This window comes from Seriola aureovittata, chromosome 6, assembly GCF_021018895.1.
Source record: "Seriola aureovittata isolate HTS-2021-v1 ecotype China chromosome 6, ASM2101889v1, whole genome shotgun sequence".
Classification (NCBI taxonomy): Eukaryota; Metazoa; Chordata; class Actinopteri; order Carangiformes; family Carangidae; genus Seriola; species Seriola aureovittata.
In genome coordinates, this window is record NC_079369.1 from 2,666,936 (window position 1) to 2,694,761 (window position 27,826).

The 27,826-nt window shown below is 41.1% G+C and overlaps 3 protein-coding genes across 6 annotated transcripts; all 3 read right to left on the bottom strand.

The window, feature by feature from the left end:
• Positions 1–8: 8 nt before the first annotated feature.
• Positions 9–5,775, bottom strand: nit2 (nitrilase family, member 2). The gene is made up of 10 exons (XM_056379445.1): positions 5,663–5,775; positions 5,379–5,497; positions 4,462–4,582; positions 3,624–3,712; positions 3,447–3,540; positions 3,291–3,365; positions 3,118–3,196; positions 2,454–2,552; positions 1,208–1,263; positions 9–517 (listed from the first exon to the last, which is right to left on the bottom strand). The coding sequence occupies exons 1-10, from the start codon at positions 5,688–5,690 to the stop codon at positions 417–419; spliced, it is 861 nt and encodes a 286-aa protein (XP_056235420.1). The 5' UTR covers positions 5,691–5,775; the 3' UTR covers positions 9–416.
• A 1,446-nt stretch (positions 5,776–7,221) lies between these two features.
• tbc1d23 (TBC1 domain family, member 23) lies at positions 7,222–18,988 on the bottom strand. 4 transcript variants are annotated; one of them, XM_056379160.1, is made up of 19 exons: positions 18,893–18,988; positions 17,567–17,678; positions 16,336–16,441; positions 15,069–15,273; positions 14,854–14,977; positions 14,626–14,750; positions 14,485–14,531; positions 14,290–14,393; positions 14,015–14,137; positions 13,788–13,880; positions 13,524–13,694; positions 13,361–13,403; positions 13,172–13,278; positions 12,615–12,757; positions 11,883–11,927; positions 11,050–11,138; positions 10,229–10,364; positions 9,880–10,074; positions 7,222–9,232 (listed from the first exon to the last, which is right to left on the bottom strand). In XM_056379160.1, the coding sequence occupies exons 1-19, from the start codon at positions 18,928–18,930 to the stop codon at positions 9,148–9,150; spliced, it is 2,091 nt and encodes a 696-aa protein (XP_056235135.1). In that variant the 5' UTR covers positions 18,931–18,988; the 3' UTR covers positions 7,222–9,147. The 4 variants fall into 4 exon arrangements, with proteins under 4 accessions (XP_056235135.1, XP_056235134.1, XP_056235137.1 ...); XM_056379159.1 differs by having other exon boundaries at positions 14,000–14,137; XM_056379162.1 differs by lacking the exon at positions 11,883–11,927.
• A 749-nt stretch (positions 18,989–19,737) lies between these two features.
• On the bottom strand, positions 19,738–27,825 carry tomm70a (translocase of outer mitochondrial membrane 70 homolog A (S. cerevisiae)). The gene is made up of 12 exons (XM_056379304.1): positions 27,509–27,825; positions 25,539–25,712; positions 24,664–24,790; positions 24,444–24,553; positions 24,206–24,354; positions 23,366–23,573; positions 22,628–22,762; positions 22,395–22,502; positions 22,105–22,221; positions 21,840–21,937; positions 21,620–21,742; positions 19,738–21,539 (listed from the first exon to the last, which is right to left on the bottom strand). The coding sequence occupies exons 1-12, from the start codon at positions 27,740–27,742 to the stop codon at positions 21,386–21,388; spliced, it is 1,737 nt and encodes a 578-aa protein (XP_056235279.1). The 5' UTR covers positions 27,743–27,825; the 3' UTR covers positions 19,738–21,385.
• Position 27,826: the final 1 nt, after the last annotated feature.

Genomic DNA, 27,826 nt, shown 5'->3' on the forward strand with positions numbered 1-27,826 from the left:
TCTATTCATATGTTTCAATAATTTCTTTTATTTTTTGTACATTTCAAAACTGTCAAGCCACGATCAACAAATGTTTTTTTCATGAGCCAAAATAAAGTGAAATGGATGAAAGAACAAAACAAGATAATCAGTGTTTGTCTGTGAAGGGATGAAAATAATTCCTGTAAAAATAGTTTCTCTCTGAAAGATTAAAAAGAGGTAAATCTTCAGTTTCAGTTGATCGACTTGCTTGTTTCAGACGTCATAAAGAGATAATCACAGTTCCACCTTGAAGAGTTCGGCAGCATCACTGCGCTCAAATCACTGGGAATCAATCATTTCCTGTTTCCACAATAAAGAGCCCCGGGAGGAAGAGGACGAGCCGCGGCAGAGACCTGATGTGTAGTTGGCGTTTCGTCCCCTTCGCTCCTGGTTCCTCAGCCGGATCCCTCCTGCACTGACGTGACGGCGTAGAGGTCGTCACGGCGCTGAGCTGCGATCGGGATCTGCTGCCGGATGTCGGCCAGATACTGCAGGTCTGGGGACGCAGGTTTAACACAGGGTCAACACACACACAGGAAGTGGACACGATGATGCAATCCAGTACAGCTGCCCTGATTTAATCACCTCTGTGACTGTTAGAATAATGTTTCTACTGGATCATTTCTCAGTCTGTAGTTTGTGTTGTTGCTCTGAACATTGTCAGATGTTCCTTTTATCTCTCCTCTCTTTATAGGCAAAGCTCCTTTATTTCTACATCACATTATCAAACACAGAGGTCGTTCAATGTGCTTAAGAGAAAATTACAAAATGAGGATAAAGAACGTCTTGTTTCTGTGTTTTCTTATATAAACTATATAAGTGTGTGTCAGTGTTGTTGCCTTTTATCAGTGTATTGTTGAATTTACTGGAAAACCCTGGAGAAGATTAATAAGCTAATGATTCTCTAATAAAACTTATTTGAATAAAAGATTAGTGTAATTTGTTTCATGTTAAAATGTAACGCCCTCCACACGAGATGCATCATCCCACTAATCTTTCTCGGTCTGATCAATCACGTTTCAACACCGCAGCAGAGCGCCGAGACGCGCCGCTGCCCTATCATCCAGATGTTATCAGTGCCACTGTGCTGCTCGTCCAGAAGACGTCACTGACAGAAATCAGCCTGTGCTCGTTTATCTTCCTGATGCTCAGTCTGCAGAGACGAGCCCAGCGCTCCTCCACTCACCGATATCAGCGTAAATAACGGCCTCCTCTGCTCCGGCCTTGCAGATCACTTCTCCCCTGCAGAGACGCAGCGACAGAAACAGAAAATCACAACTCTGTAAAACCCAACACCTGGAAATATCCACAGACAGACAGAGCCGGCTGCAGGTGGTGATTACGAGAGGAGAGTCATAACTGTTTCTTTTTAAAGTCGTGGAACATCACTAAATACATTTACTCAGTCTAGTTTGATATAGTTTGAGTCGGTAGTTCGATCCCCTGCTCCTCCAGGCCGCATGTCGAAGTGTCATTGGGAAAGATACTGAACCCCAAACACCCTCTGATGGCTGCTCCACCGTGCACGAGTGTGTGTGGAGGAGGAAGCGTCGTACGAACGGTTCGAATGTGACTCGTCGGGTGAAGCGATTCGAGTGGTCGTCGATAAGACTAGAAAACACTGTGGACAAACAGACTTCCCATTTGAACTAGAGACTCTGTAGATGGGCGCCTCTTTCGGGTTCTAAGCTCAGGTGGCGGGAAAGACGTCAACTGACTGGATTGACATTATTGATGAATGTTTTTAGGGTGGAAAGAGTTACTTTGCAACAGGACAAATTAAGGAACATATGGGAAACATGGATAAGATACATAACACCTGTGCATCATTCCTATAACATCCTATAAAAAGTAAAACTGACTTGACTTCTCATGCCCCCTTTTCGTAAATGGAACTATTTTTTGTTGTAGTTATCTGGATTGGTTTGGCTTCTCTGTTTTGTATTTCATGTTTTATCTATTTACTTATTTGCTTTTTGTATTTCATTTTATTTATATTTTTTTTTTGGATGCCTATGATTTGATTCACTTCATTGATCCTCTATTATCAGTGTTATCTGTTGGTCACAGCTGAGTCCTGCAGAAGAAGCAGCCATCACATTGTCATCGCATTTTACATTTGACGGGATGTTTTCTCTGCACGATGAAAACCAAGACTTCGATGCTTCAGTTCAACTTGTCAGTGAAAGTAACTTGTTGAATTAAAGACTTCCTGTTCAGTATTTCTACATTGTTGTATTCCTACTTTTACTATCAAGTAAATGATCTGAATACTTCCTCCACCACCTCCTGTTTCATCCCTCTCTCTCGACCTTTCCTCTCATTTCCTGTCACAGCTCCTTCGCCGCCACTTATCTCTCTTTCTAACCCTCCTCTCCGCCCACATTATGAGCTGATCAGATGACACAGAAGGCGATGTGACTGTTTCTTACCACGGGTTTACGACAGTGCTGTGACCCCAGGCGACATATGAGGCAGTCTCATCTCTGGCAGGTGACGCTGTGGCCACGTACACCTGGTTATCAAGCGCCCTGCACAGGAGACAACAACAAGGACACAGTGGTCATGACAGTAATGACATCAATAACAGATTAACATGAATAACGTAACAAGAGCTCATGTGACATATTAAACTTTAGTTGCAGGTTTTGAACTATTTCCTTATTTTTGTTCCTCAGTGGAGTGTCCCTTTGTGACACTCCACTCTTATTTTATGATGTTAAAGGTTAAAGCTGCATCCAGTGTAAAGGTCTGTGTCCATGTGTAGTGTGATTATAGATCAGCTCTAGCTTCTATATTAATACTGTGAAAGTATCAAAGCCTCAGTCCACAGAGAAATGCACACAGCCTGTATTCAGAAACTGAGCCTTAAAACCAGCTGGACCCACCATCCAACGTTTACAGGAGTGTTTAACTGAAATCTGATATATTTTTATTGGATCTCTCAGAAAACAGTCAGCCAATTAGAATAGAGAAGAAAAGAAGAAGAAGAAGAAGAAGAAGAAGAAGAAGAAGAAGAAGTGACTGTAATAAATAGAAAATATTAAGTGCATTTTAATCAGAGGATTTTGGATGGTGATGGAGTCTGAGCCTCACCTCCCTCTCTGCAGGAGCTCCCAGTGCGCTGGCCCAGTCGTCATGTTGAAGGCTCCGGGGTAGACCAGCAGCTGACAGCCTGAGGACCAGAGGACAACAACATCAACCATCTTTAACCGCCACTAAAAACGGCGTGACTAATGTCAAACAAACCGTCACTTCAGCACACTCACCTCTCCTGCTGTAGAGCTGAGCGAGCTCTGCAAACCTCATGTCGTAGCAAATCCCCACTCCCACTTTACAGAACGCTGTGGGAGGAAATCACACAGATCAAAACGGATGCTCGTCCAGCCGCAGGGACACGGCAGGACTCGGGAGACGTCACTCACGTGTCTCAAACACTGACAAACTGTCGCCTGGACTCAGTGTCTCTGACTCCTGGAAGCGAATTTTCCCGGGAACGTCGATGTCGAAGAGGTGAATCTTGACAGAGGAAACAGACGAAGAGAAAGATTTGGTTTAAATAAGTTACAAACAACTCAACAGTGTAGCTGATGCACACACACCTTCCTGTGTTTAAGAATCAGCTCTCCATCAGGTGCGAACACGGTACAGCTGTTGTACAACTTCCCATCGTCCTCCTCAGGGATCGATCCTGGTCAACAAGAGTTTTACTTTTTAGTTCTGCTACATCACCACTTCCTCCTTATTTATCCTCTAATCATATTCATCATATCAGAGTTAGAGCTGAATTATATGGAAAAATATCATATTGTGATTATTTTTCCAGATGTTGGGATGTGAATCATGATTTCAGCTGGATGGTTATTTTTGTATTTTGTCTTCACTTGTTGCAGCTTCTTTATGTGAAACAAGTGACATGGAAGTCAGAGTCAGACAGACAGACGACACCGGCTGCACTGAGTTTGTGTATTAACTCTGCTGTTGGTGGAGAACGAGTGTTAACCTTTAACTCAGTGGCATTCACACCAAAACATCTGGTTTAGAGTTTACCTTCTACATGGAGAAGGGAACAGATGAATAACGTTTCATTCTCTGCGTCTGAGCAGTAAGTTACAGAAACTAGAGAAAAGTAAATTACAAAATAATCTCCAAAACAAAAGGAAGAGTCATGATACTGGAGTTTATATCAGGTTCCCAGAATAATACGAGTGATTTTACTCTCAGTAACTTGATCGCTGACTTTTGTTTTCTCAAGACAACGAGCTGATTAATGAGTGAACATTACAAAATGTGTTTGACATATTAAACAAAGCGGAAACATTTTGATCTCATGCTCACACTATAATACAGTGTGGTGATCAGAATTATCATTACGAGTGAATATTCAAAGACACACGGACTGCAGCATGGAGGTCAGTACAGGCGCAGACGTCTCCCTACCTCCCACCAGATACACCTTATTCTCCCTCGCTGCCTCTGACAGCACCTGGGTGGACTCTCCTGGGATCCTCTCGGCGTACGAAGAGAAGAAGCTGGTTCCATAAGGAGAATTGAAGCATTCCTGTATTTATGAGCAGAAGCGAGAGACCATCAGTTTTACAGCAGGAAGTGAGAGAGTTGTGGCTCGAATCCTGGACTCAGGCTGTAACTTTGTGATTGGATTTCCTTGTCTAGACATCTTTCCAGTGTTAACTGATAATACACATAGTGGAATACTATCTCAAATAATAATAATAATAATAATATAATATTTATGGAGCACTTTACTAAACCCACGTGACAAAGTACTTCACAGAGGGAAGCCAAATAAAACATGCAGGTTACAACAGTTAAAACAAGCAATAAGAAATACAATTAAAGTGTCTGAGCATTGGTGCAAATAAACCAAAGGCAGCGTCAGCAGCAAGAGGGCGATCAATAAAAATCAATAAAACCAAATAATTAAAAAAAGTTGTCATTAAAATGAAGTAAAGTAGAAGTAAAATCAGGAAAAGCTCTAAGATAAAAGTACGTTTAGAGATTTAAAACAGGTGACTGATTCAAAGGTAGACCTGGGAGTCTGGGGTGTCTGGGTGACACAGGGGCTAAACACCTGGGTCTCTACCTCCACCTGTCCAGATGTGTTGTGGGAAGCTGGTGAGGGATCATGTCTTGGATTTGCCGTTTCAAAATCATTCAGACTTTTTTTTTTTTTTTTTTTTTAAGCATTTTGCACTGAAAGTCTCTATTTGTCCAACTTTTGTAAACTGTCCTTCATCTCTTACACTGCAATCACAAAAGTAAAGGCTCTCACAGTCAGTTTAAACTACCAATAACACTTTATATCTACATGTGGGCGTGTGACACCTCCTCCTCACCGGCAGCAGCACCACTTTGCTGCCTTTTCCCGCGGCCTCCTTCACCAGCCCGCGGGCTCTGCTCAGGTTGTCCGCCTTGGCGCCGGTCACCTGCAGCTGCACAACACCCAGACGGAACCCTGTCAACACAGAGGACCGTCAGTGTGTTTCTGCTACAACCTCACAACCGTGCAACACTTGAAGGAGTCATTAGTGCGCTGTAAATGTCCTCGGCAGTTATTTATATTTATATTTAAATACATATTCAGTTAAACACAGCACACAGTATAAATATCAATACTTACTGGACATTGCTTTTGCTAAAGTGGACATTTACGCAGAACAGTCCTGTTTGGTTTCAGTCCAGTCCAGTCCAGTGCAGGGCATGTGATTCCGGGTGGCTGCTTGGTTTTCAAAATAAGAGTCTGCACTACGTGTATGTCACTGAGGTCCATTAATAAAAAAAAAAAAAAAATCAATGATCAAAACCCAGCAATAATACAAACAAAATCATTAGAAATAAAATCCTGCAAATAAATAAAACCAAAAAAAAAAAATAAATATAAATAACCATAAAATCTACTTCCGCCTCTTCAATACCATAGACGGCGGCTCTTGCGGTGGCGAGCCGGTTTTGCGCACGATCTGGCGGGGGGGGTAAAGACCTCCCTCCCCGGTTCTCTGGCAAAAAAAAAACAACGCTGATAAACTTGTGTAAAGGTGATTTGATTATACTTCTTATTTAAAGTCACTCTGGGACAAACGCTCGAGCTTACATAAAGTTCAGACCTTTTAATGTGAAGTTTAGAGACGCAGTGACGTCAGCAGGGGGGCGGGTGTTTCACTGCCAATCCGGTTTCAGTGCGAGACTCTTGAATGTTTTCTCAATGGTCAACAGAGTCAGCTGCAAATATTGAAATTAACAAACTGGATAGAAATGATCTTCGTTTAAACTGTATTTATATCATCTACAGTTACATCTGATTTAACACTTTGAACATGTGGCGCTTTATAACTATTCTTATGGATTATATTCTTTTTGTTGCTAAAGGCTCTTTTTCTCTTTGCAGAGATATTTCCATACTCGTCTTAAACATAAATAAATAAAACATGAAATTCCTGTTCCACAGAAACCTGTTTACAACAGTCGGACACTAGAGCAAAGAATGCATTTGCTTTTTCTTGCCCTAAAACTAAACACACAACGACCATTGCTTTGTACATAGCAACTTTTGTTCTTCCCAAGGTGGAGGATAAATGAGGATTTAACTCCATTGTAGCTTTTCATGAAAGTCACAAAAAATATAACTATTTTAAAGCTCCATAGTTTACACATATCCAGTGTTTTATTTTGAAGTGTTGATCCATGAGAAGATATATTTGTGGTTTTAAGAACCAAAAACCATCTCAGTGTAGTTTTACATCAGGCTTCTCTCTGTAGCTCTAGTAACAACAGGTCTGTGAGCCAATCAGAAGAGAGGAGGCTCTGAGCATCTATTCTGATTGGCTTACTTTTTTCTGAGAGATCCAACAAAAATATAGCAGATTTCAGGTAAAAACACTCAGAGAAATCAAATCCTTTAAGGTCTGGATAGTGGGTCCAGGTGGGCGGGGCTTGGTGACTGCTTCGTTGTGACATCACAAAGTTCCAGAAGTCCTGACGGCTGGTTTTAAGGCTCAGTTTCTGAATACAGGCTGTGTGCATTTCTCTGTGGACTGAGGCTTTGATACTTTCACAGTATTAATATAGAAGCTAGACCTGATCTATAATCACACTACACATGGACACAGACCTTTATGCTATATGAGACATTTAATCTACATATCTGTCAAATAACAGTGTATGAATGACTAATTCCATGGGTGCAGTCGAATAATCTCCATTTATTAAAAACAGAAACGCTTAGAAAATAATAGCAGTACAGTAAGGTGCAAATTACACTGAGACATGTTGCGTTTCGACTAGTGGTTGACATCATTTGCCAGTGATGTTACAGAGTTATGTAAAGACTCCCAGTCAAGGATCTTTCAGTCAACAGAATACTGAGAAGTATCACAAAATTACAAATTACAACACAATGCGTGGGTTACACAGGAATGCTATGAAAGACTGGAGGGAAGAAAGACCAGATTTATGAGTCTTTAATTCAAGTTTTTGCTTTTTGTTGCCTTGTTTTTGTTGCCTTTGTTGACTTCTCCTGTCATTTTAAAGGATAACAGAGATAAACCCTCTCTGGACTGAAGTTTCCACTGGATCTGTCAGGAACATGCTGCATCTCTTTAGAGGCTTGGACACTTTAAACCCAGGCTGCCTACACAACAAGACCTCAGCGCAAATGAATACGTAAGCCAGAACAAAAGCGAGGAAAAGTCCCAATCAGGTTTGTAAGATTTAGATGAGAAGTAGCGGTACACTGTGATATGCTGCCACTGCTGGTGCCAATGTCACACATCGCAGCCATCAGGCCAAAGGCAAAAGTGGCGAGCACACGAAAGCTGCTGAGTGATGACGAACGCAAACAGATGAGACGGACTGATTTTAATCCCTGTCACAGCTCAGTTCTTAATGCAGTGATCCTTTCTCTCTGAATAGTACGGCGGTGCGTCAATTACAGTAACAGCCTTCTTCATTATCAGCGTTTTAAGTGGGAAAATCATTCACATACTGAATCTGAACGGGATGGAAAATACTAAGGTGCTCAGGCTCTTAATAACTGCAATCACCGAACCTCCTGTTGTAATACCGATGGAGTCCAGAGGGGCTGTGAACGATGCTTTCGGAGAGCTACATCCGACTGCTATGAGATGAGGTTAATTCATTATTATATGTAAAAGCAGAGAATAAATTATCTCCCAGAAACTCTGTAAAAGGCTCACTTCTTACTCTAGAAAGAAGGGGAACTTCAAACCTTGTGAGCTGGTTTAGAAACCAGTTTTTAAGTTTCACTGCATATTCTAACTATCAGGATATGCTTCCAAAACGACATTGCAAAGGTCTGTGCTGATATAGAGCAGTTTACACGATATATACATCATATATTTATAAACACCCTCAAATAATTTCTATTTAAGGCTGCCTGCTGGAAAAAAAAAAGTTATCAAAAACAGTTGTTGCGGTAGGAAACCTGCCTCATGTGCCAGCACTGCTTTTCTTTTTTCTTTTTTTTTTTTTGGGATGTGCATCTTTACATGGAGTTTGCTGACTCATGCTCACGTCCTCTCCAGAACAATGATCATTAAATCTACCGAACACGTCCGAAAAGTAAATAAAGAGACATGACTGAACTGCATTACTGTTTACTACAAAACAGAGGGGGTCAGAATGGAGATGCTCGAGTCAAAATGAAAAAGGTCAGTCATGTGACGATTGAACAGGTCCGCCACTGGTCGGTCTGTACGCTACGTTAAGGCCAGAGGGAAATCGCCAAAGTGGAATTGCACCTTAATGAGATCCCGTGTTTTATCAAGAGTAACGTAAAACATACACTATAACCAAGATTTTTTTAAATTAGTATAAGAGAACGGTTTGATGACTGCAGAGCACCCAAGTATTTCAACACACACAGTGTAGTCTGCAGTCAGCGGTGTGTGTCCCCCCCCACCCCCCATGTCCCAAAGACACAGACACACAGGGCTTTACAGTTAACACCGCACTGGATCCGTCCAGGAGGGAGGACAGCCGAGGGAGAGCGGGAGAAGGTTTCACTCTTGGCAGACGGAGACTCTTATAGTTTGTGTCACGGCTCGCCGTCGTGATCCCGCCCCCCAATCGCCACACCGTCACCTCCCTTTACGAGCTCTCCAGAGCGTCTAGGACTTTCATGATCTGCTGCTTGATGACCTTGGTGGCATCGCCTGCGTTTGGTATCAAATATCTAAGAGAAAGGGAGAGAAAGAGGAAACAGAAGTGAAGTTTCATCCTACAAAACACTACCAACAAATAGAAAATATTCTATTATCTAAAGAGTTTCATAAGGATTAGCTGTAATATCCTAAGATAACGAGTGTATGTCTAATTAAGACTGTAACACATATTGTGACAGTTTGGGAAATATGCTGAGCTTCCTTTCTTGCTGAGAGTTAGATGAGAAGATTAATGCCGCTGTCCCGTCTGAATGCTAATTATCACGCTATAGCCACTAGACGATTAGCTTAGCTTAGCATCAAGACTGGAACGCACCTGTTTTCCGCTAAGATGAAGCTACAGCATGTAGCTCCCCATTAAACCACAAATTGTTATTTTAACACCTCTGATTGTGTACACATTAAACACATAATAAACAATGTTAACTGGTGGTTGTAGGTGTATTTTTAAACCTTGGAAAGAGCCAGGCTAGCTGTTTCCTCAGGTGTCCAATCTTTATGCTAAGCTAAGCTACTTGCCCACTGGCCCCAGTTTCATATTTACCGTCCAGACATGAGAGTGGCGCCCCATCAAGTAATAAATACAGCCTCTGCATTTTATCACTGTTTTAAAATCACCCAGATTCAAATTTGAAATGTGCGACTGTAAAACAAGCACCTCTCCACCGCCGATATCTCCACTCCAGCCGAGTTGTTGCTGCCAAACTTGAAGGTGATCAGTTCAGGGTGCTTCTTTTTGGATGTGATCTTCACCACAGAGTTCAGTGCTTGTCTGGACTGGATGTAGGCAAAGCCTTTTCTTGAGGCGATCTCCCTCAGGCAGTACATGTGAGTCGCTGTGATCAGCAAGTGGCTGGAAACACAAAGGAGCAGAGTGAGTGTTCGTTTGATTTGAGGGAAGTGGGAATTAGTCACGTTTAAATGCAACTTCCCCTCCTCCGTACTCCAACGCCCATGACATCTATTAGACACATTACCAAAGTCGCTCAGGCAGGCGTCCCACTCACCTCGGGAACATGTGACCAGTTTCTTTCACCTCATTACACGGAATGTGATGCTTCACATCCGGTTTGTTTGTCCAGGTCTGAATGTTGACGATCTCCTTCCTGTCATCGTCTGACATGGACGAGCTGTCGATCTCATCTGCACAGAGAAGCGGCGGAGGTTCATCTTCTGTTTTTCTAAATAAAAGCTCAGACAGTTTTTAAACTTTCTTTAGTCTTGAAGGTTCCGACGGCCGCTTTTAATTTTCCCCTTGTGTTAAATCACAAGTCTAATACTTGCAATACCTGCCTGCAAATCACCCATCATCTCAATAACCACACCCAGAGGTTATATATAACCCGTCCCATCCATATGCAAGTCCTTTCCCTCCAAACCAGGAGAACAGAGACAACAGAGAACCAGCGAGTCGGACTTGTAATATGGACTTTTCAAACCTTGTTATTCTACTTTGGTTGACATCATTGCCTGGTTTTGTTTATTTGTACGATGTTTCATTAGATTCCTTTGTTTGATACCAGAAAGTGGCGAGATGGTGGATGAATGAATAAAGTAAGTGTCAGCTTCGTTTACTTCAGTTTATGGTCTGTGCTGACATTTTAAGTTGATTTAATTGTATTTATTTTGTCTTTATGTATCTGATCTCATGTAGAGAAAATCATCCATCTATCCATCATGTAAACCAATGACCTGATCCTGAACTGTGGAAATAAATCATTGGAAGCTTCTGGATCCTGCGTTTGAATGTGTTCTCCACATTAGATGTTCCATGAGCCAACGCCACCTTCAATGTAGGTTTTTCACCGCGGCTACCTGGCAACCTCACCTGTGTCATACTCCTCTTCATCACCGATACTGAACACGGGCTTTACGCCTCGGTAAGGTTTGCCGACACGGTCGCTGCTGCTCACGTGCCTACAGATGGAAAATAAACAAAAAAACAGGGCAACTTAAAGCCTCACATCAGTGGTAAGTGATGAAGAGTGACATTATATAAACGTGACAGCAGGGTTGCACACAAATAGCAATGGCATGAAGATCTCCAGGCTGCAGTAAACGTTCTGAGCTCACTACTGCCACAGGTTTCACTGTTAAATACAAAGAAAGAGGTTAAATGACACGTTTTACTGGATCCAGGAGTCTACGATTAGTCACTGAATGAGAATCAGGGCTATTTGCAGTCATTTATATCAATAAGGTGGAGTTTAATTTGTCTGCATAGCCCTGACTATCATCTAAAAGAACAATGAAATGGAAAGACAGACTGGTCAGTGCATTTCCAAGCAAACGGCGGTGAAGCTGAGGTTCTCCCTAAAACGCCTCAGTTACTTTGAGTTGTGGGTGTGGAGATGACTTAATGCTTCCTGAAAGGCCACAGCGGCTTCGACAGTGAGACCTTTACAGCAGTGCTACATGTTAGTGAAAGCATGAAGACAGATCTTAAGAAACACGTCGTACGCAGCCCGCCCAGACTGTATGGGAATGTGTAGCGTTATTATACGAGCGAGCGGCGTTGGCAGAGACGCTAGGTACTAAGCATGCGTTAATGTGACACAGCACTACGTGTCCTACAACCCCCCGGGGGGAGGGGAGCTGGTGTGGGTCTGCAGCCAGTGGGCATGCAGGTGACAAAACAGCTCGATGTCAGGGAGCTCTTACCGATCTGGAATCACCTTCTCTGGCCAAGGCAGATTGAAAGATATTCTAGCAATGGAATAAGGCACAAGGTTTGGTGAGCTGAAGTTAGAATACAACAGAACTGCAGAATTAAATGTCAGTGTCAAAACGACCACGTTCAGAGTAGTCCAGTCCCTCCTCATGTCAGTCCACTGTGCATATTGTGAAAAGCAGCTAAAGGTCATAAGAAACATTTGTTCTGACTACATCAGCATAAACATGCATCAACTCCAAATCACACACAGCGGCCTGACTTCCCATTCGCCATCTAATAAATGTCAAACTTAAGAAATGTAATATTTCTTTTTTTAATATATTGATTACACTTAGGGCTGCGCAATTATTTCAAAATATAATGCTTTTTATATATATATATATATTAATTAAAAATAAAAATAAAAATAGTGTCTCAACATTGTGTGCATTGTTAGCAGCATAAGCGTTGTGGAGCTACAGAGACGCACCGGCCTACAAATCATATTCTCTGGACGTAACTTCGTCACTTCATCATCATTTTAAAAAAATTTTCAGTGAAAATAAAATACAAAAAATCAAATCACAATAAGATTTTTTTTTGCATATCATGCAGCCATTTTACAGAAACAAATCTCAATGTTAATGTAAATAATAAACAAGACTGTGTGACGTATCAAAGGTTTCACAGTAAATTACCGTGTTTTTGATTTTACTACAGAGAGGGAACCGGGGCCTCACCTGTCTACAGGGGTGGAGGTATTCTCAATGAAGCTGATCATCTTCTCCTTTACGTTTACTGACTTGGACTTGAGAGCAAAGGTCATTTTGTTCACCAAGGACTTGACACCTTTGCCATCTCCAGGGCTGCTCAGAGACTCTCCCTGTGTCGTCAGAAACAGAAAACAGTCCATGTAAAATGTCCGACGTGGAGCACGCTGTGATTCATGATAAACCCTGGGTTGTTCACTGTCTTTGTTTTTTTTTGTTTTTTTTTTTTTTATTTGACTTGCAATTTGTATTTGCTTTGCAAAACGAGTGGAGAGATGTCCCCTAGTCAAAAACTAGGGATTGGGCCACAATCACAGAGAGGCTTTCTTTGAAATACAGTAAAAACACAGGGACGATATGATCCTGGGAGTGAAAACAGGTAAAACTCACTTTCTTAAAGAAATATACCTGCCTCACTCGAGGGACTATTGTCTGTTCTGTTACACATCCTGTATGACATTCAATTTTATGAAGCAACTTTTCCAAACTCTGTCATCACTGTGTTTTCAACATCTCTGGCCACTTACATCAGCAGAGCTGAGGCTGCTGTGAGATCCTGATGTGCTGACGATCCAGTGGACGTACGAGGAGTCGAGGCCTTCGACGTTCATGTCGACCAGATGCTGTTGGAGCGCTGCGATCACACAGACCTCGGTGAGTTTAAATTCTTACCCATATCTAATATACATACACACCATTCACCGACATGTACTTACCCATGAAACCTCCTTTTGCAATGCTGACATATTCTTTGTTTTTCTGCAGGAGAAGCGGAGATGTTGTAAAGAAAAAGAAATTATTACATTTATCAAACTGTTTCCACACAGGGAGCAACAGATCAGTCCAGATAACCTTCCATCCCTCTCTTTCATCCCTCACCTGCAGGAAATGGGCCAACACCATGTTCATGTACATGTCCTCCTCCTCCCTCCCACTGCCCATGAAGCACAGGTGTTCTCCGCTGGCGATGGAGCCCGACTCTAAAGACTGCTTCTGAGCCTCCAACAGGGATTTCACAGAGAGAGCAAACTCAGACGGATTCTGGAGCATCTGTTGGAGGAAAGGAACAAATGTTTTACTTCATATACATTTTATAGAGTCAATATACATGTTCATATAGAATCCCTACTGTCAATGTCTCACCAGGTCAGAGTCCAGGTGGAAGGCCGTGGACAGGTGTCCAGCGTTGTACTGCTCTGCAGGCCGACAGTCCACCACAAAGAACCGTACCCCATCCTGAGAGTAAAATCCACTGTTATCACATTACACATCATCTTCTCTCTCCTGCTTCTCACATGGCTAATTCGCCAAAAGGTCAATCATTTCCTCGTTAGTTTAAGTGAGTTAAATGTAACCTGAGCGTCGCTGACCTGCTGCAGCTGGTTGGCCTGCAGGATTTCAGGGACAGACACCGGGAGACACAGGGCCTGACTCAGGTCAATGTCCTCCTCTTTCAGAGCCACCAGGCTGCTGCCGAACAGATTCTGATTCATCTACCAGGGCGGAAAAAGCAAAGACACAACAATGGTTTTTAAACAATGACTTCTCTTTGTAAGCCCCCCCCCCCCCCCCCCGAGTCCTGGCTCTCTAACACTACTCTGTATGTATCAAAAACAAGACTCTGTATTTGTACACAGTGCCTCACCTTTCTGAGCGACAGAGGGGTCTTGCTCTGGTAATACTGAGCCAGAGAAAACAAATCTTCAATGTCTTCGGATTCCAGGAGAGAAGGAAACGCTTCCAGCATTTCTGTGACGGAAAGATCCTCGTTCATTTCCGCAGCTTTAACCAGATACAGAGAAAATCCACAAATAACAAAAAGACAGGAAGCCAAACTTACTGATGATGTCCTCTTTGCCGTCTCCCTCTTGTGCAAGGATGGACTCTCTGAGGGGGAATCAAACAAAGACAAGTCAAATATACACTTAAGGTTCGTGAGTGTGATCGTGTTTCTGTGAAGTTTCACGTAGCAGCGGATTACTTGGCATTGACGAGCATGACAAGCAAGAGGAAGAAGACGAGGAAGGGGTCGGCCTGCTGGAGGTAGAAGTCCCACACGGCCTGGGTGACGTCAGGAAGACAGTGACTGGAAAACAAACTGCCGAGCTGTGGAGGAGAGATAAACAAGGACACACAGTTCAGACATGGCTACGTGTGTATTAACTGTCTGAATCACTGGGAAATAACATGTGGGGAAAGAAATACTCACCCAGTTGATGGCGTAGGAGTCAGGTGTGATCTTTTTGGTGTCCAGGAAGGAGCAGAGCTCTGGCTCGTGGTACTGCAGCAGTAGTCTGTACAGGTGGAAGGGTCGGCCGTTCGGCACACAGTCCCTGAAACAAACATATTTTTGCAGGCATCACAGTTAAAGTTTGTCTCTATGTGCAGTAGGATGAAACAGACAGTGAGGCTCAGATGATTCACCTGGGGATGTATTTGTTCATGACAGCGTAGAAGCAGTTGTAGAGGTCGCTGCGGGGAAGCTGAAGCCCCAGTAAAGGCTGGAGCAGGTGCGGCCAACTCAGCTCTGGAGTGAAGGTGATGTTGCGGGACTTACAGTAGAAAGTGATGACTGACTCAACGTCGGACACCATGTCACGCCTCTCTTCCTCTGATGCTCTGAGCTGATCTAAACGTAGGAACCAAGGAAGGTGTTCAATCACAAGTTTAACCCTGCATTACCCCAAATCCCCTTTCATCCTATTAACCACACCCAGGAAGTTATATAACCCCACCCTTCTGTTATATAACACCACCCTTATGCTACTTTATTTAGTTAATATCAGAGCAGTTGTTTGTTAGTTAGCCTTTTATTGTTGCATGACTTTGACTGTTTATTTGTATTATGTCGCAATAGATGTTTAATATCTCGAAGGCCAAGAAAATACAGAGATAGTGGATGCATAAATGAAGTAGGTGGAAGTAATGTCAGCTTGATTTACTTTATCTCTTTTAATATTGTTAGTTAGTTATTTTGTCTTTATGTATTTTGATATCTCTCATGTACAGAAGAAAAATCATCCATCCATCCATCCATCCATTCATCCGTTAACCATCTCCCTAAGCATCTTTAATTATGACAATAAAACTGTCAGAACGGCTTCTGGATCCTGTGTTTAAATGTGCACTCTTCATTTTAAGTTTTTTCAGACAGTGTTTGTTCTTGTACAAGATGCAACATTTGACATTCAAAAAGCAGAGAAATGTACAGTGAAGAACCTCGAGTAAGATTTTACACAACTATTAAAATATACATGAAAGAGCACTTTTTCTGGATGCCGAGTTTTTCTTGGCATCTTTCTAATAAGAGACTTTCTATTTTGAGCTTGTCAACTTGTCGGAGGAGTAGAAAAATAAAAGATATTTGTTCCTCTGAAATCCTGAGGACCTTCTTTAGATACCTGCAGACTGTGTGACTGAGACCTAAAATTAACACAACACGTTTTTCTTCTCTCCTGCTGCTTACAAGTGTGTGCATCCGAGTGTGTGCGTCCGATCTGCTGCCTCGACTTGAGACACACACGAACCAGAGAGTAATGGAAACTCTGTTCTGCAGCAACTCATTTCACGCTATTCATGTTTGGGAGCTGACTGTGTCCTTTCAGTGCCGCAGTCCCCAAAAAAATAAAAAAAAATAAATAAATAAAAATCAGCATTGTTTCAGGTATTAGAGGCACATGCATTTACTCACCAATCAGCTGTTGACTGCGGTTATGAATGAGTGTCTGTTCTGGTAAATCGAAGACGCCGTCCCAGGGAGACAGACTGTCTCCCTTTCCAGAGACATTTAAAGCGATCTGCCAACACAAAACAAGGAGGCACTGCTTAACATGCACACACTGAGTGAGAGAGGGACGCTTGATAAACACACATCTTCAATGCAGCTGTGTAACTTGATATTAACTGGTGATATTATTTGAGACTTTAAAACCCACCAACAGCTGCAATCTGAACAAAGTCCTTTCACCAAAAGGAGCTAGCTTAAGTTTCTTACCAGATGATCATGATTACAAGCAACGCAGCAAAAGTTAAGAGTTGGTTAGTTACAGTAGGTGCAATAATTTACAAGGTTCACGTTGACAGGAATTGTTGCAGATGCAACAGATGAACAAAAGATAAATGTTGGAAATGTTTATAAAAAATCAGCACGTCTGTCCTGAACAACAAATCTAACAGATTGGACAGTCTCCATAAAACACGGCCTCAACTTGTGTCTGCCATCGATTTAGTATAAAGATAATCGTAATGCCAATCACTGGGCTTTTAATGTTCTTAATGGGGTATTAAACATGAGAACCAATACATCTACCTATTAAGTTAACAGACATTAATGCCGCATACTATTTTCCTTTTAAACTTATTTAAAACATATGAATTACTATATTTAAAGATTATATATTCACCCTCACATGAGAACTTGCACAGACATTATATATTCACCTAATACAATTTAATACTGACAATTGTATAATTTTTTAAATGTACATTAAATGAATGAAGGCTCCATGAATGCTATGTTACATAAAACTTCCCTTTCTTATGGTTACAGAAGTGAACAGGTGTTGACTGCCCAAAATAGAAGCTTTCATCATTTGTGGACATGCTTCATGTATAAAATATGTTGTAGGTATGTTGTTTCAGACTAGACTGAACTAAAGCCCAACATGTGGGTGTGTCATGAAGACATTACAGCCGTCACGAAGACATTACAGCTGTCATGAAGACATTACAGCCGTCACATCATTTGAGCACGGGATGCTGGTGTTTCCAGTCTGTTGACTTCTGCCCGACATGAGTAATTCCCACCGTCATGGCATGTGGACGAGTTCTAGTCACACACAAACCCCTTATCTTGCTGATTATGAGCTTTTACAAGTGTATGGTTTAAGCTACAGTAAGAGACACAATATCATATTCCTCACCTTCCACATCTTGGCCCTGTGTTGAGCTGAATGTTCCTGGACCTGGATGATGCCTCTCTCCATCTCCATGTCAGAACCCCCAGAGTCCAGAGCCTCAGCTAGATCCTGGTCCCTGAGGAGGCATGGACAGCACACAGTTACTATGGTTAAATGTTTTCTACAGAAGTATAAGCAAAGTTGATCTTTGCCATGTAACGAAGCTGAAATTTCTTTACGTGGTGTGGAGAATAATGATGCTGGCCAATGTATGAATGTTTATCACTCAACATCTGTCACCGTGACAGTAACTTGTTTGTAGTCATGTTAATTTATACTGTGAATTATATTCAGAAGTTTGTAGACTTGAAATTAGTGGTGGCTTAACGGAACAGCCAATCTACAGAAAAGTAAATGATGATTATTGAGTCATTTCTCGCGTAAAATGACCAAACACTGAATAGTTACAGCTTTTCAAATGTCAGAATTTGCAGCTTGTCTCTGTGTAATAACTAACTGTAAATTACCTGGAGTATCTTGACGTTTGGTAAAACCAAATAAGCAATTATATGCTGTGTATGGTAATCTGTAACCTGTATTTATAATTACATTTGACATTAATCAAAAAATTAATAGTATAATAAAAATCAGACATCAGTTATATCCTTATGAAATATTTGTTATGGTAGGTTGATCATTTCTGGTTGTCTTTTCATTATATTAACCAGTGAAATTAGCTGAACATCAGCGAGACCATTTAACAGGTGAGCCAATAAAAATAAATGAGAATCAATGAGCTCTTGAACTGATTTTTGACCAATCCTGACAACTCCAACATTTTTCTGACAAGTCCATAACGTCACGTGTAACATGTAACATGATTTTATTTGAATGAAGCACATAAGGTGAGAACCACGGTGGTGTCAGGTGTGGTTCAGGTCGGTTTAAAACGAAGCAGAACTCGACAAATACCGGCTATCAGGCTAATTATTGTTAGCTTGCTAGCTAACAAGCTCTGCGTATAAACTTGTCTATACGAGAGAGAAAGTGATGAAACGATATATATATGTGCCTGATATTTTCAGAAGCTCTTTAGTAATCTTTGTCCATCTTGGAGACTTGACTGCTGAACAAAACCAACTTGGCTATTTAACATTAGCTGACTAGCTGCCGAGCAGTAACGGTACCAAACTGCTGTCGGACTAACGTCCATAGTCAGCGGAGCAGATTTAAAACTCACACTCATGTTCAGTTACTTCACATGAAATTCTACCAGATGAAGCCGACACGAGTGTTTGACAATCGAAATAACGTCTCTAAAAACATTAATCCGTTAACAAATTGTCTCACCAGCTGCCCTGAAGAGCTTCCTCCACGGCGTCCGCCATTGTTGTGTTGACGGAGACACGTCAAGTGCCGTGAACACAGCCGAGGTGTCGCGCAACGCTGTCATTGATTAATGAGTACCTGAGATTGACTGAGATTGACAAATTGTCCTTGTTCTCAAATTTCACAAAGAAGTCAGCACCTAAAGATGTGCGATTTATTATTGTAATAGATAGGAACCTGATGTTATGGTCATGGTTGACAGTCCACATCTTATATCAAACTCTCTTTCTTAATTGTAATAGGAAAAACACAAGTGTTACTAATCTTATTAACAATGGCTGTATTTTACTGAAATGTACCAAAGAGCCAGCGTGTAAAAACACCAGGACCTTAAACTGAAGCAGCTGGGTACTTACTTCCTTGGTAAACTTAACATTAAGCTAAATTTAAATATTCAATGTTGAATATCCACCAGGGATAGTGTGACTTTCCAAGTACTGTAAATTAATCATTTCATCCATCTAACAGAGGAGTTGAGAATGTAAAACCTCGAGCTCCTGTTTGTGGACAATCTCCAACCTGCTCAACACTAATGTGTCAGTTTGTGAGATACAAGTCAGTTTCATGGGAGGACTTCATATTCATTAAAATGAGCTGAATACTGCAGTAATCGATCTAGTCTACAAATCAGTTACAGAGCCGTTTAAGATCTCCAACAGAGAATCCAAAAAAGACTGAATATAAAACGCATAAAAAATAAGTTTCAATGACTGAAAACTAAATAAATTTCTCACTGAAAATGTATCAGAGAGTTCTCAGTGCTTTAAAAAAAGCTGTACACAGTAAACTAAAAGAAACTTGTGAAATTCATTCCAGCAATTATAACTTTATTAGGATTCATATTCTTTCAGTTTGGTCACCATACATATCACTGATTTTCTATCAAACAGCCAAAATTTAATGGATATCTGCACCTTAACTGCTGAAGGTTACAGCCATTTCTTCCAGGTGAAGTTTCAATTTGTTTCTCTAAGTGAGAAAGATGATTTTTGTTGTGAAGTCATCCTCACATGCATGAATGCATGATTTGGTTCTTTGGCATTACAACACATTTAATCCAATGTAGCCATTACTGCTGATAGGGAGAGTATCAATTTAGTTTTCTAAAAGTTGAAAATGCTCCTCACATACATTCAGCAGTGGCGGCTAATTATATACATATATATATATATATATATATATGTTTTTTTTTTTTAAACAGTGTATGGATGCTACTTGAGAACCAAATCATACACTGTACCAAGAGATACTCAGGGCTGCATGTAGGCTGGAAACAATACAGCTTAGATTATGGGGAGATAATTTGAAAAGGAAAAGAAAAAATAAAGTCAAATCACTGTCTTAAAGTTTACTCTTTCAAAAGATGAAACCAAATGTAGCATGAAAATAAACATTTTACAATCAAATAGAAAATAAATCATGTCTCTTAAAGTGAGCTAGGAAAAAACCACTGACTAGCCAATCCCTTGTGACATCTCTTGACACTAGCGTTTCAATTCAAAAATAACATCTTCAAAAAAAACAAAAACAAAACTAAAGACAAAGTTGGTTAAGTTTTCTAATCAAAAGTGTTTTGCCCAAAGTATCTTATAGTTGGGCTTTTCCTAGTGTTCATGACAGCACGAGCATTGCATTTACATTTAATTATAAAGTGAACATGCTGCACAATGTATATAAAAAAAAAAAAAACAGGCAATTCCATAATAAAAAAAAACAAAACAAAAAAAAACAAAAAAAAAAACCAAACACTTAACCTCTCTGTTGCCCCATATCCATGGGATCAATTCCAGCATTACAAACACAGACATTATACATTTCACTATTATTTTAATCTTGCATTCGAAACTGTTAATGTATGTTACAATATGGAAGTAGCTGGACAAAAACACTTTAGATCAGCATAAATTAACACGTGAGCAGTCCATCAGAACTATATAAAGCTCTCACAGTATTTTCTGTAGATTTAAAAGTGTCACAGAAGCTTTAAAGTCAGTGATTGGTTCAACAGACTGCGCACATTTCAATTGTCTTACATTTCACATAGTTACTAGTAATTTAGATAGGTATACATGGCCATTCATGTATGTTTTTCCTTTCTCTTTATTCTGAGCAATACAAAGGTTTTATGATGAAGTTCTGGTTGAATTAAGTGTCAGCAAAGGGCTGTGTTGGTTTCAGACCCCCCCAAGCGCCGCCAACCCAACAACCCACGAGTGTACCAGTGACCTGGATCACAGCCTCAGTTTGATTGTGAACAGAAAATCCTTTTCCACGACAACAAAACCCTTTAATGTGATGTAAACATGGTGTATATTCAGGGCTCTTCATGTTATTTTCTCATATAATCCAGTACTCATTTTTTTCCCTACAAAATCAAAGTAAGTCAGACAGTTGCAGTTTTAACAGTTAAGTTCAGCAATGAAGACTGAGATTGGCGATCGACTGGCAGAGAAGTTAGAGTGTTGGAGGTTTCAGACCGTATTTCCTGGCCACTTCAGTCTGGGCGTACGCTGCATCACATAATGAGTACAAATGGGCCATCTCCATCTCTGACTTGGCTAGATTAATTGCCTTGTTGAACATTTCTATGGCCTTGTCCAGATTCCCCCTGAAAAGAAAACCCTGGTTATTTCAAGCACGTTGAGAAAGACCTCTAATGTGTGGTTTGGACTGAATTGTTAATCTCACCTTTGCACTTCAATCGTTCCCATAGTTTCATAGGCAAAGTCACACTTGTTGTCAATTTCAATCGCCTTACTGATGAGCTCTAGACCCAAGTCAAGGTCTTGTTTCCATTGAAGCTGTAACAACCTGGACATATATTAAACAATTAACACCATGTCCTGTATACATGAATCACATGAATCATGAATGAACCACAACATAAAAAAGGAGAATAGATGCCTACCCCTTGTGGACATATGTGGTAGCGTTGTCTGGTTCCAGTTCAATGCACTTATCATACATCTCGTCTGCTTTTCCAAACTGCTGCTGATCAGTCAAAGCCTGAGAAGATCACAAAAACAACTTGTACGGTCATATTTTGAACATCCATAAGGTCTAGTGCTGTTGTTTTCTTATCCGAATAAAAACTGTAACAACTGACATGTTGTACAGAAGGCAGAGCAAAGGAATAATAAGCAAACATCAAAATCGTGGTTTTGGTTTCATACCTGAGCATAAAGAGCGTAGCCCTCAGCACACTTTGGGAACCTCCTGATAACATCCTCGAAGCCGTCCATGGCCGTCTGTACTTGTGCTGGGTTGTTTCCAGTATATGCTTGTCTGTACTGAAGAACACAAGAGTGAAAGAAACTTAGCAGTTAAACTTAAAGGCATGGTAAATGCTGAATGTAAAAAAAAAAAAGCCCAAATTAGGATAAAAAATTAAATCATTTATTAAACAATGAAGATAATTATCAGGTAAACTTGCTTTTCAATTAGTCTTTAGTGGATAACTTACAAGAGCAAAGCATTTCTGTGCCTGAGCCAGAGCAGAGTCAGGCCTGAGCAGGATACACTCGTCAAAGTCTCCCACTGCCTCGTCCACCTGGTCCAACAGGATCTTCAGCTGAGAGGAAATACACTTGTTATGAAGTATAAATAAACACAACCACCATTTTGCATTATGGCAGAGACGGTGCAAACTGACACCAAATCAATTACCAATCAGATGGTAAAGAAACCAGGTCCTACCTGACCCCTGTGGTGATACACATCAGGGTTGCGTGTGTCAATCTCAGCTGCCATGTTAAAGTCTTGTGTAGAGAGCATAGGCTGCTGCTGCTGCATGTACATGCTTCCACGCTTGATCAAAGCGTTGGCTCGTAGCTGTGAAAATTACACAACAGAGACAAACTGTCAGGTTGTAGCTCTCCAAAGTCTCTGTAAAGGTAGTCTTTGTTTATACAAAACATTGGTTCAACTTGCGGGAAACTTTGATGATTTTTGATCAAACTTGCAGAAAAGTTGCGGTGATCGAACAAAAATGCAAAGTCGCTCAGAATTCATGGGAATTGGTTGAATTTGTGCTAATTAAGGCGATCGCAACATCGCGACTTTCTGGAGGGTCAGGCATACAGAAGAACTTTATCATTAAGTTCTTATATGGTGTCGCCCTTGTCCTCTATTGGACATTCCCCTTACATCTCTGGAAGCCTGAGACGAAGACTGGCCTAAAGCCACATGACCATACGCCCAACCCATCTTTGTAGAAGCCCCATTGGCTGATATATATTTGCATATGATTGGTTGTTTTAGATTTTTACCCTCTTTAAATGTTGCTTGTAATATATTTTGTGATGACCCTGATGAAAGGCCACAAACCGAAACGCATCAGTCTAATAATAAAGTTCTGTTTACTTCAAGTGCTGCTGAAGTCTTAACATTTTTCTAACCTCAACCAAGAGCAGGCATTAAACAAACAACCCTTACCTTCACATTGGCGTCATGCATGTTGATTACTCGGTCCAAATCAGGCTGTGCAGCAGTAGCGTTACCAATCAGCAGGAAGAAAGTGGCACGCAGCAGCAGGGCCTCGGCAGTGTATCGACCACCTGACTCGATCTCCTTGGTGCATTCACTGATGATTTTGTCGTAGTTCTCCTCCTCCATGTACTGCTTTGCCTTCAGGTAGCCAGAGCTAGAAGAAAAAATAACAGATCAGGAAAAGCGTTTATCAATTTTGCAAAATTCCAATGAAATTTCATGTGGATATTATAATGAATTAAGATGGTTTTGGTCATTCCGACTTTTACTGTAAAGACACGGTGAGGGTAAAATTCCCTGATCAGAATCTGAAGTGGAACCGTGAAATCTTCTGAAAACATTCACGCTCCCCTGAGAACACATGACTTAATAACTGCTTCTACAGCTCCAAACTCAGCTGAAATGATAAACTCTTTACTCTTAATATTTTAAAAATCTAAATGGAAATGGCACATTCACACTAACCAGAAAGAATTTTCCACCATAAGTTAAATAACTACTGTCCTGCAGCTCCTTGTGCTCAGAGTCCAGCTCCTAAATGATCAGTTAGTGACAGTGGAAAGAGTCAAATTATTACTAAAAACCAAACTTTTCCACCTCTGGGACATGAATGTGTTCAGAAATTTCACTGCCCATTGAGTTTCACTATTTTGGCGTACCATTGAAAACACAGATTTCTATTGAACATTGCCAGCATCTTGTCCTATACCACCAGCTGCCTTGTCCCAGGTTAAAAAAAACACCTAAATTTACCAATAAGCTGATACTGAGTAAATGTCCTCTGACCTCTCAGTGACCTCAGCTGCCTCGCCTTCTTTGTCCTTGTCTTCATCTTTCTTCTCTCCCTTCTGCAGGGGCTGCGAGATGATGTCATCGGTGAACGAGCTAAAGTAGGACTTGATGAACTGAGGGGAAGGCATCATCGGCTCACGGTTCTACAGAGGAGGGGTTTAAAACCATGCGTTCATTGTGACAATTCAGGGAAGTAAAATACAAAGAAATGTCTCTTAAAGTGGACAAATACCTTGTACTTCTCTTTGGCCTTCTCTTTCCCCAGCTGCTTCAGCACTTTGTCTGCCAGCAGCATGCTCTGTTGGTTCTGGAAAGCCTCAAGAATACACACTGCTGTGACATCTGGCGGATACACAGGGAAACAAAACCGACAATGTCAAAGTCAATAAGCGTCACACATTTGAAGTTAAACTTGGAAACAGACATTTTGAGAAGAAAGAAGAACGTCTCACCCTCTAAGCACTCCTTCTTGTTGTCTAGTTTCTCCAGAGCTTTGGCCCTCCTGAACAGAGCCTTGACATAACGTGGATTTAGCCCCACGGCCTGAGAGCAGTCCTGCACCACTTCTGTCCACTTCATCTGAAATGACAGTTATACACCAATTATCTTCAAAACAATACAGTACACAGTGCTCCAGAGGTCTGTCCACTCCCCAGAGAAAGTTTACAGGTGCAATGCAGACACAGACCCACTATTTGTTTATTTCATTGTATATATTTGGAGATGAAATTGCTAGAAAAATGAATGGCTGCATGAGTTATGGTCACTAAAGCTTGTGCTTAAATTAAATTATTTTAATCTGAAGCAAAACCTAGAAAACTATAGTGATACTGACATTTGAAGACCAACGTATAAAACTAATCTTTAAATTAAAACAGTTTAAAATCAAATGGATAATGAGCACTATAAGAAGGTTACTGAGGTCACTGATTGATCAAAGTTTAAACATTACATTTCCAGTTGTAGAGCTGGTGTGAGCGGAGGACCTCATAAGGTTTCATTTGGCTGTGAGGTAAACTTTCAGTTAAATATGAAGGTGGAAAGATTCTGCTAGTCATTGACCAAACAGGTGTAACCATTGTTTTCTGTGGCGGTATGCCATCCCTCCTGGCTTTAAGTTGCAAGTTGTTGCACTTTAACATGCAATGAATCCATTTCAGGCATATTTTAAGTTGAAGGAAGGGGCATCGAACTGTGTGGTTTTCCTTCTACAAGCACCTCAACAGAGTCAACATCTCTTCAGAAAATGAAGATAACTAAAATTGTATGGGTCACATTTCACATTTCACAACAGTCTCTGCACAGATTAAAAGAAGGTGGTGCCAACCTGCTGTTCGTATGCTGCTGCTCTGTTCTGGTAAAACGTTGACAAATCGGCCTTCTGCTCCGTGGGGCAGAGAGCAATGGCCTCTGTGTAGCACTGGATGGCGTTCTCATACTTGCCAGCTTTGAAGTACTTGTTTCCCTTGTTCTTTGCTGCTTGGGCCCGATCCAAAGGGCTCTGAATAGATGAGAGAAAGGGTAACTTTTATTTATTAGATCGTCTCCCCTGTGACTCAGTCGACTGGATCAAAACTGTTTTTCTACATAATTAAGTATCCGTCAGCATCTTACACTGCATGAGGCTTTTCAGTTGAAATGCATGCATGTGCCTAGGATTGAATGCCATCAAAATCTCAAGCCAAAAGTGCAAAGAAGCCATTTACAACAATGTCTACAGCAACAGACAATATTAACAGCAAATCAAACATTCATGGATGTGCATAAACTCAAAATTCGAGTTCAGGCTTCTTGAGCTAAGTTATTCCAACAGTGTCATAAGGAAGCAAGGAAATGCTGAAACAACATATACACTTGGACCAATGGATAACGTCCATGATTGAACTGTGACACAACTTATAGCAATGGTTCTCAAAACCTATTCACATCACAGACCCCTAAACTGACAGAAACCACAGAGCCCCATTTTATAATTTTGTCCCAGGGTCGACCACTGATTACATTTTTGCTTTTAGATGTTTTATTACAGAAAGTGTTTGAAACCCATGACCAAAATAGTCACAAATCCTGTCTGTGTGTTATTTATGGATGGAATTATAGTGGAAATAAATAATTCACCTTTTGCTGGGGACCACCAGGAACCCCCTTAAGGACCCCTGGACAACCACTGATTTATAGTACCTGCACTGGTAAGCTGATAAAGCAACCAGTTTCCCAGTTTTCCTTAATAACTGCAATTAATTATGATGCCTGCACAATCCTAGCATACTAATGGTTATTGCATGACTTTACATTAATATAACTGAATGCCTCAAATGAATCCTGAATGAATAATTAGACGGTATGAATATAACATATGGAAGCCACAATTAAATATAATGTATAACAAATAAAATGTATTATTATTATTATTATTATTATTATAATAATTACTCTAAACGTAAAATCATACACAATCAATAATGATAGAGACAGAGAAACCTCTCACTGACAACATACCTGTGAGATCTGCTACTAAATTAAGGCTGATTGACATGTCGGTTTGGTTATACTACAGTCCGAAGGCTTGAGTTTAGTTCAACATTTTAAAATTTTCTAGATATTTTGGACTGACAATCACTCAGAAAAAGGTAACATAGACTTACATAATTCTGCCTATGTTAGTCAGGTATTGCACATTAGGCTACTAATAGATCGTAGTACAAAGTGAATGAGTTGACAGCCACTTGTAGCCTGTTACACTACATAATAAAACTGGCTCTGTCAAAACAGGCCGATTCAACTGACAGCCATCCCCGCCCCACTTGACTTACCCAGAGAATAACCTTAGCTAGCATGCACAAAAACATTACAATTACAAAGTTATGCTATTAAGATAAATTAAAACTCGTCATGTTACGCCCACATGTGTTAGCCGCATGGTTAACCAGCTGAAATCTCAGTGTGTCGATCATTCTTGCTCTCCAGACGTGTAATATTAGACATTTGCTGCGAGGCTAGTTCACCTAGCTAACCTAGCTCGCTTCCATGATAATGTTATCTTACGGGACAGCTAGCTAGCAGTTAATATTGGCTAATCCACCACCGGTGAGCCGGTTGCTACCATGTTCGCTATCGGCCTTGCTCTGGCGAAGGTAACTGTCACTGACAGCGTCAGCAAGGGTCGGTGTCCTTGACTGTACTTGTATTGATGGGTTTAGTCATCAACGCGTACGCATTAAACATAAGCACATCGTGCTAATGCGGTGACCGTTACATTGACAGCAGAGGCGGGATGAGTCTCCAGGCAACAGTTACCATGTTCTCCTGCTCGCGGCTGGCTCGAGCTGCGCCGTCTTGGCCCTGCACGGGACTGGAGCTGCCTTCTGGTGTTTTCCGCTCCCCGGTCCCTTTCCTTTCCTTCGTCCTGCTGCGGTTCCAGAGGTAAACTGCTCCCACTCCGAGCACTATAGGAGTCCCGACTAACAGTGCCAGCTGCCAGCGGGGTAGTCCAGTCCCGGACTGCGGCTCGACTGGCTTTGACGCAGCCATGATCTACAACCGAGCAATGTAGCCAGTCAGTACCACCACCAGCAGACAGCGTGAGCAGGGGCCGCTTCTTCTTCCCGTGCTCCG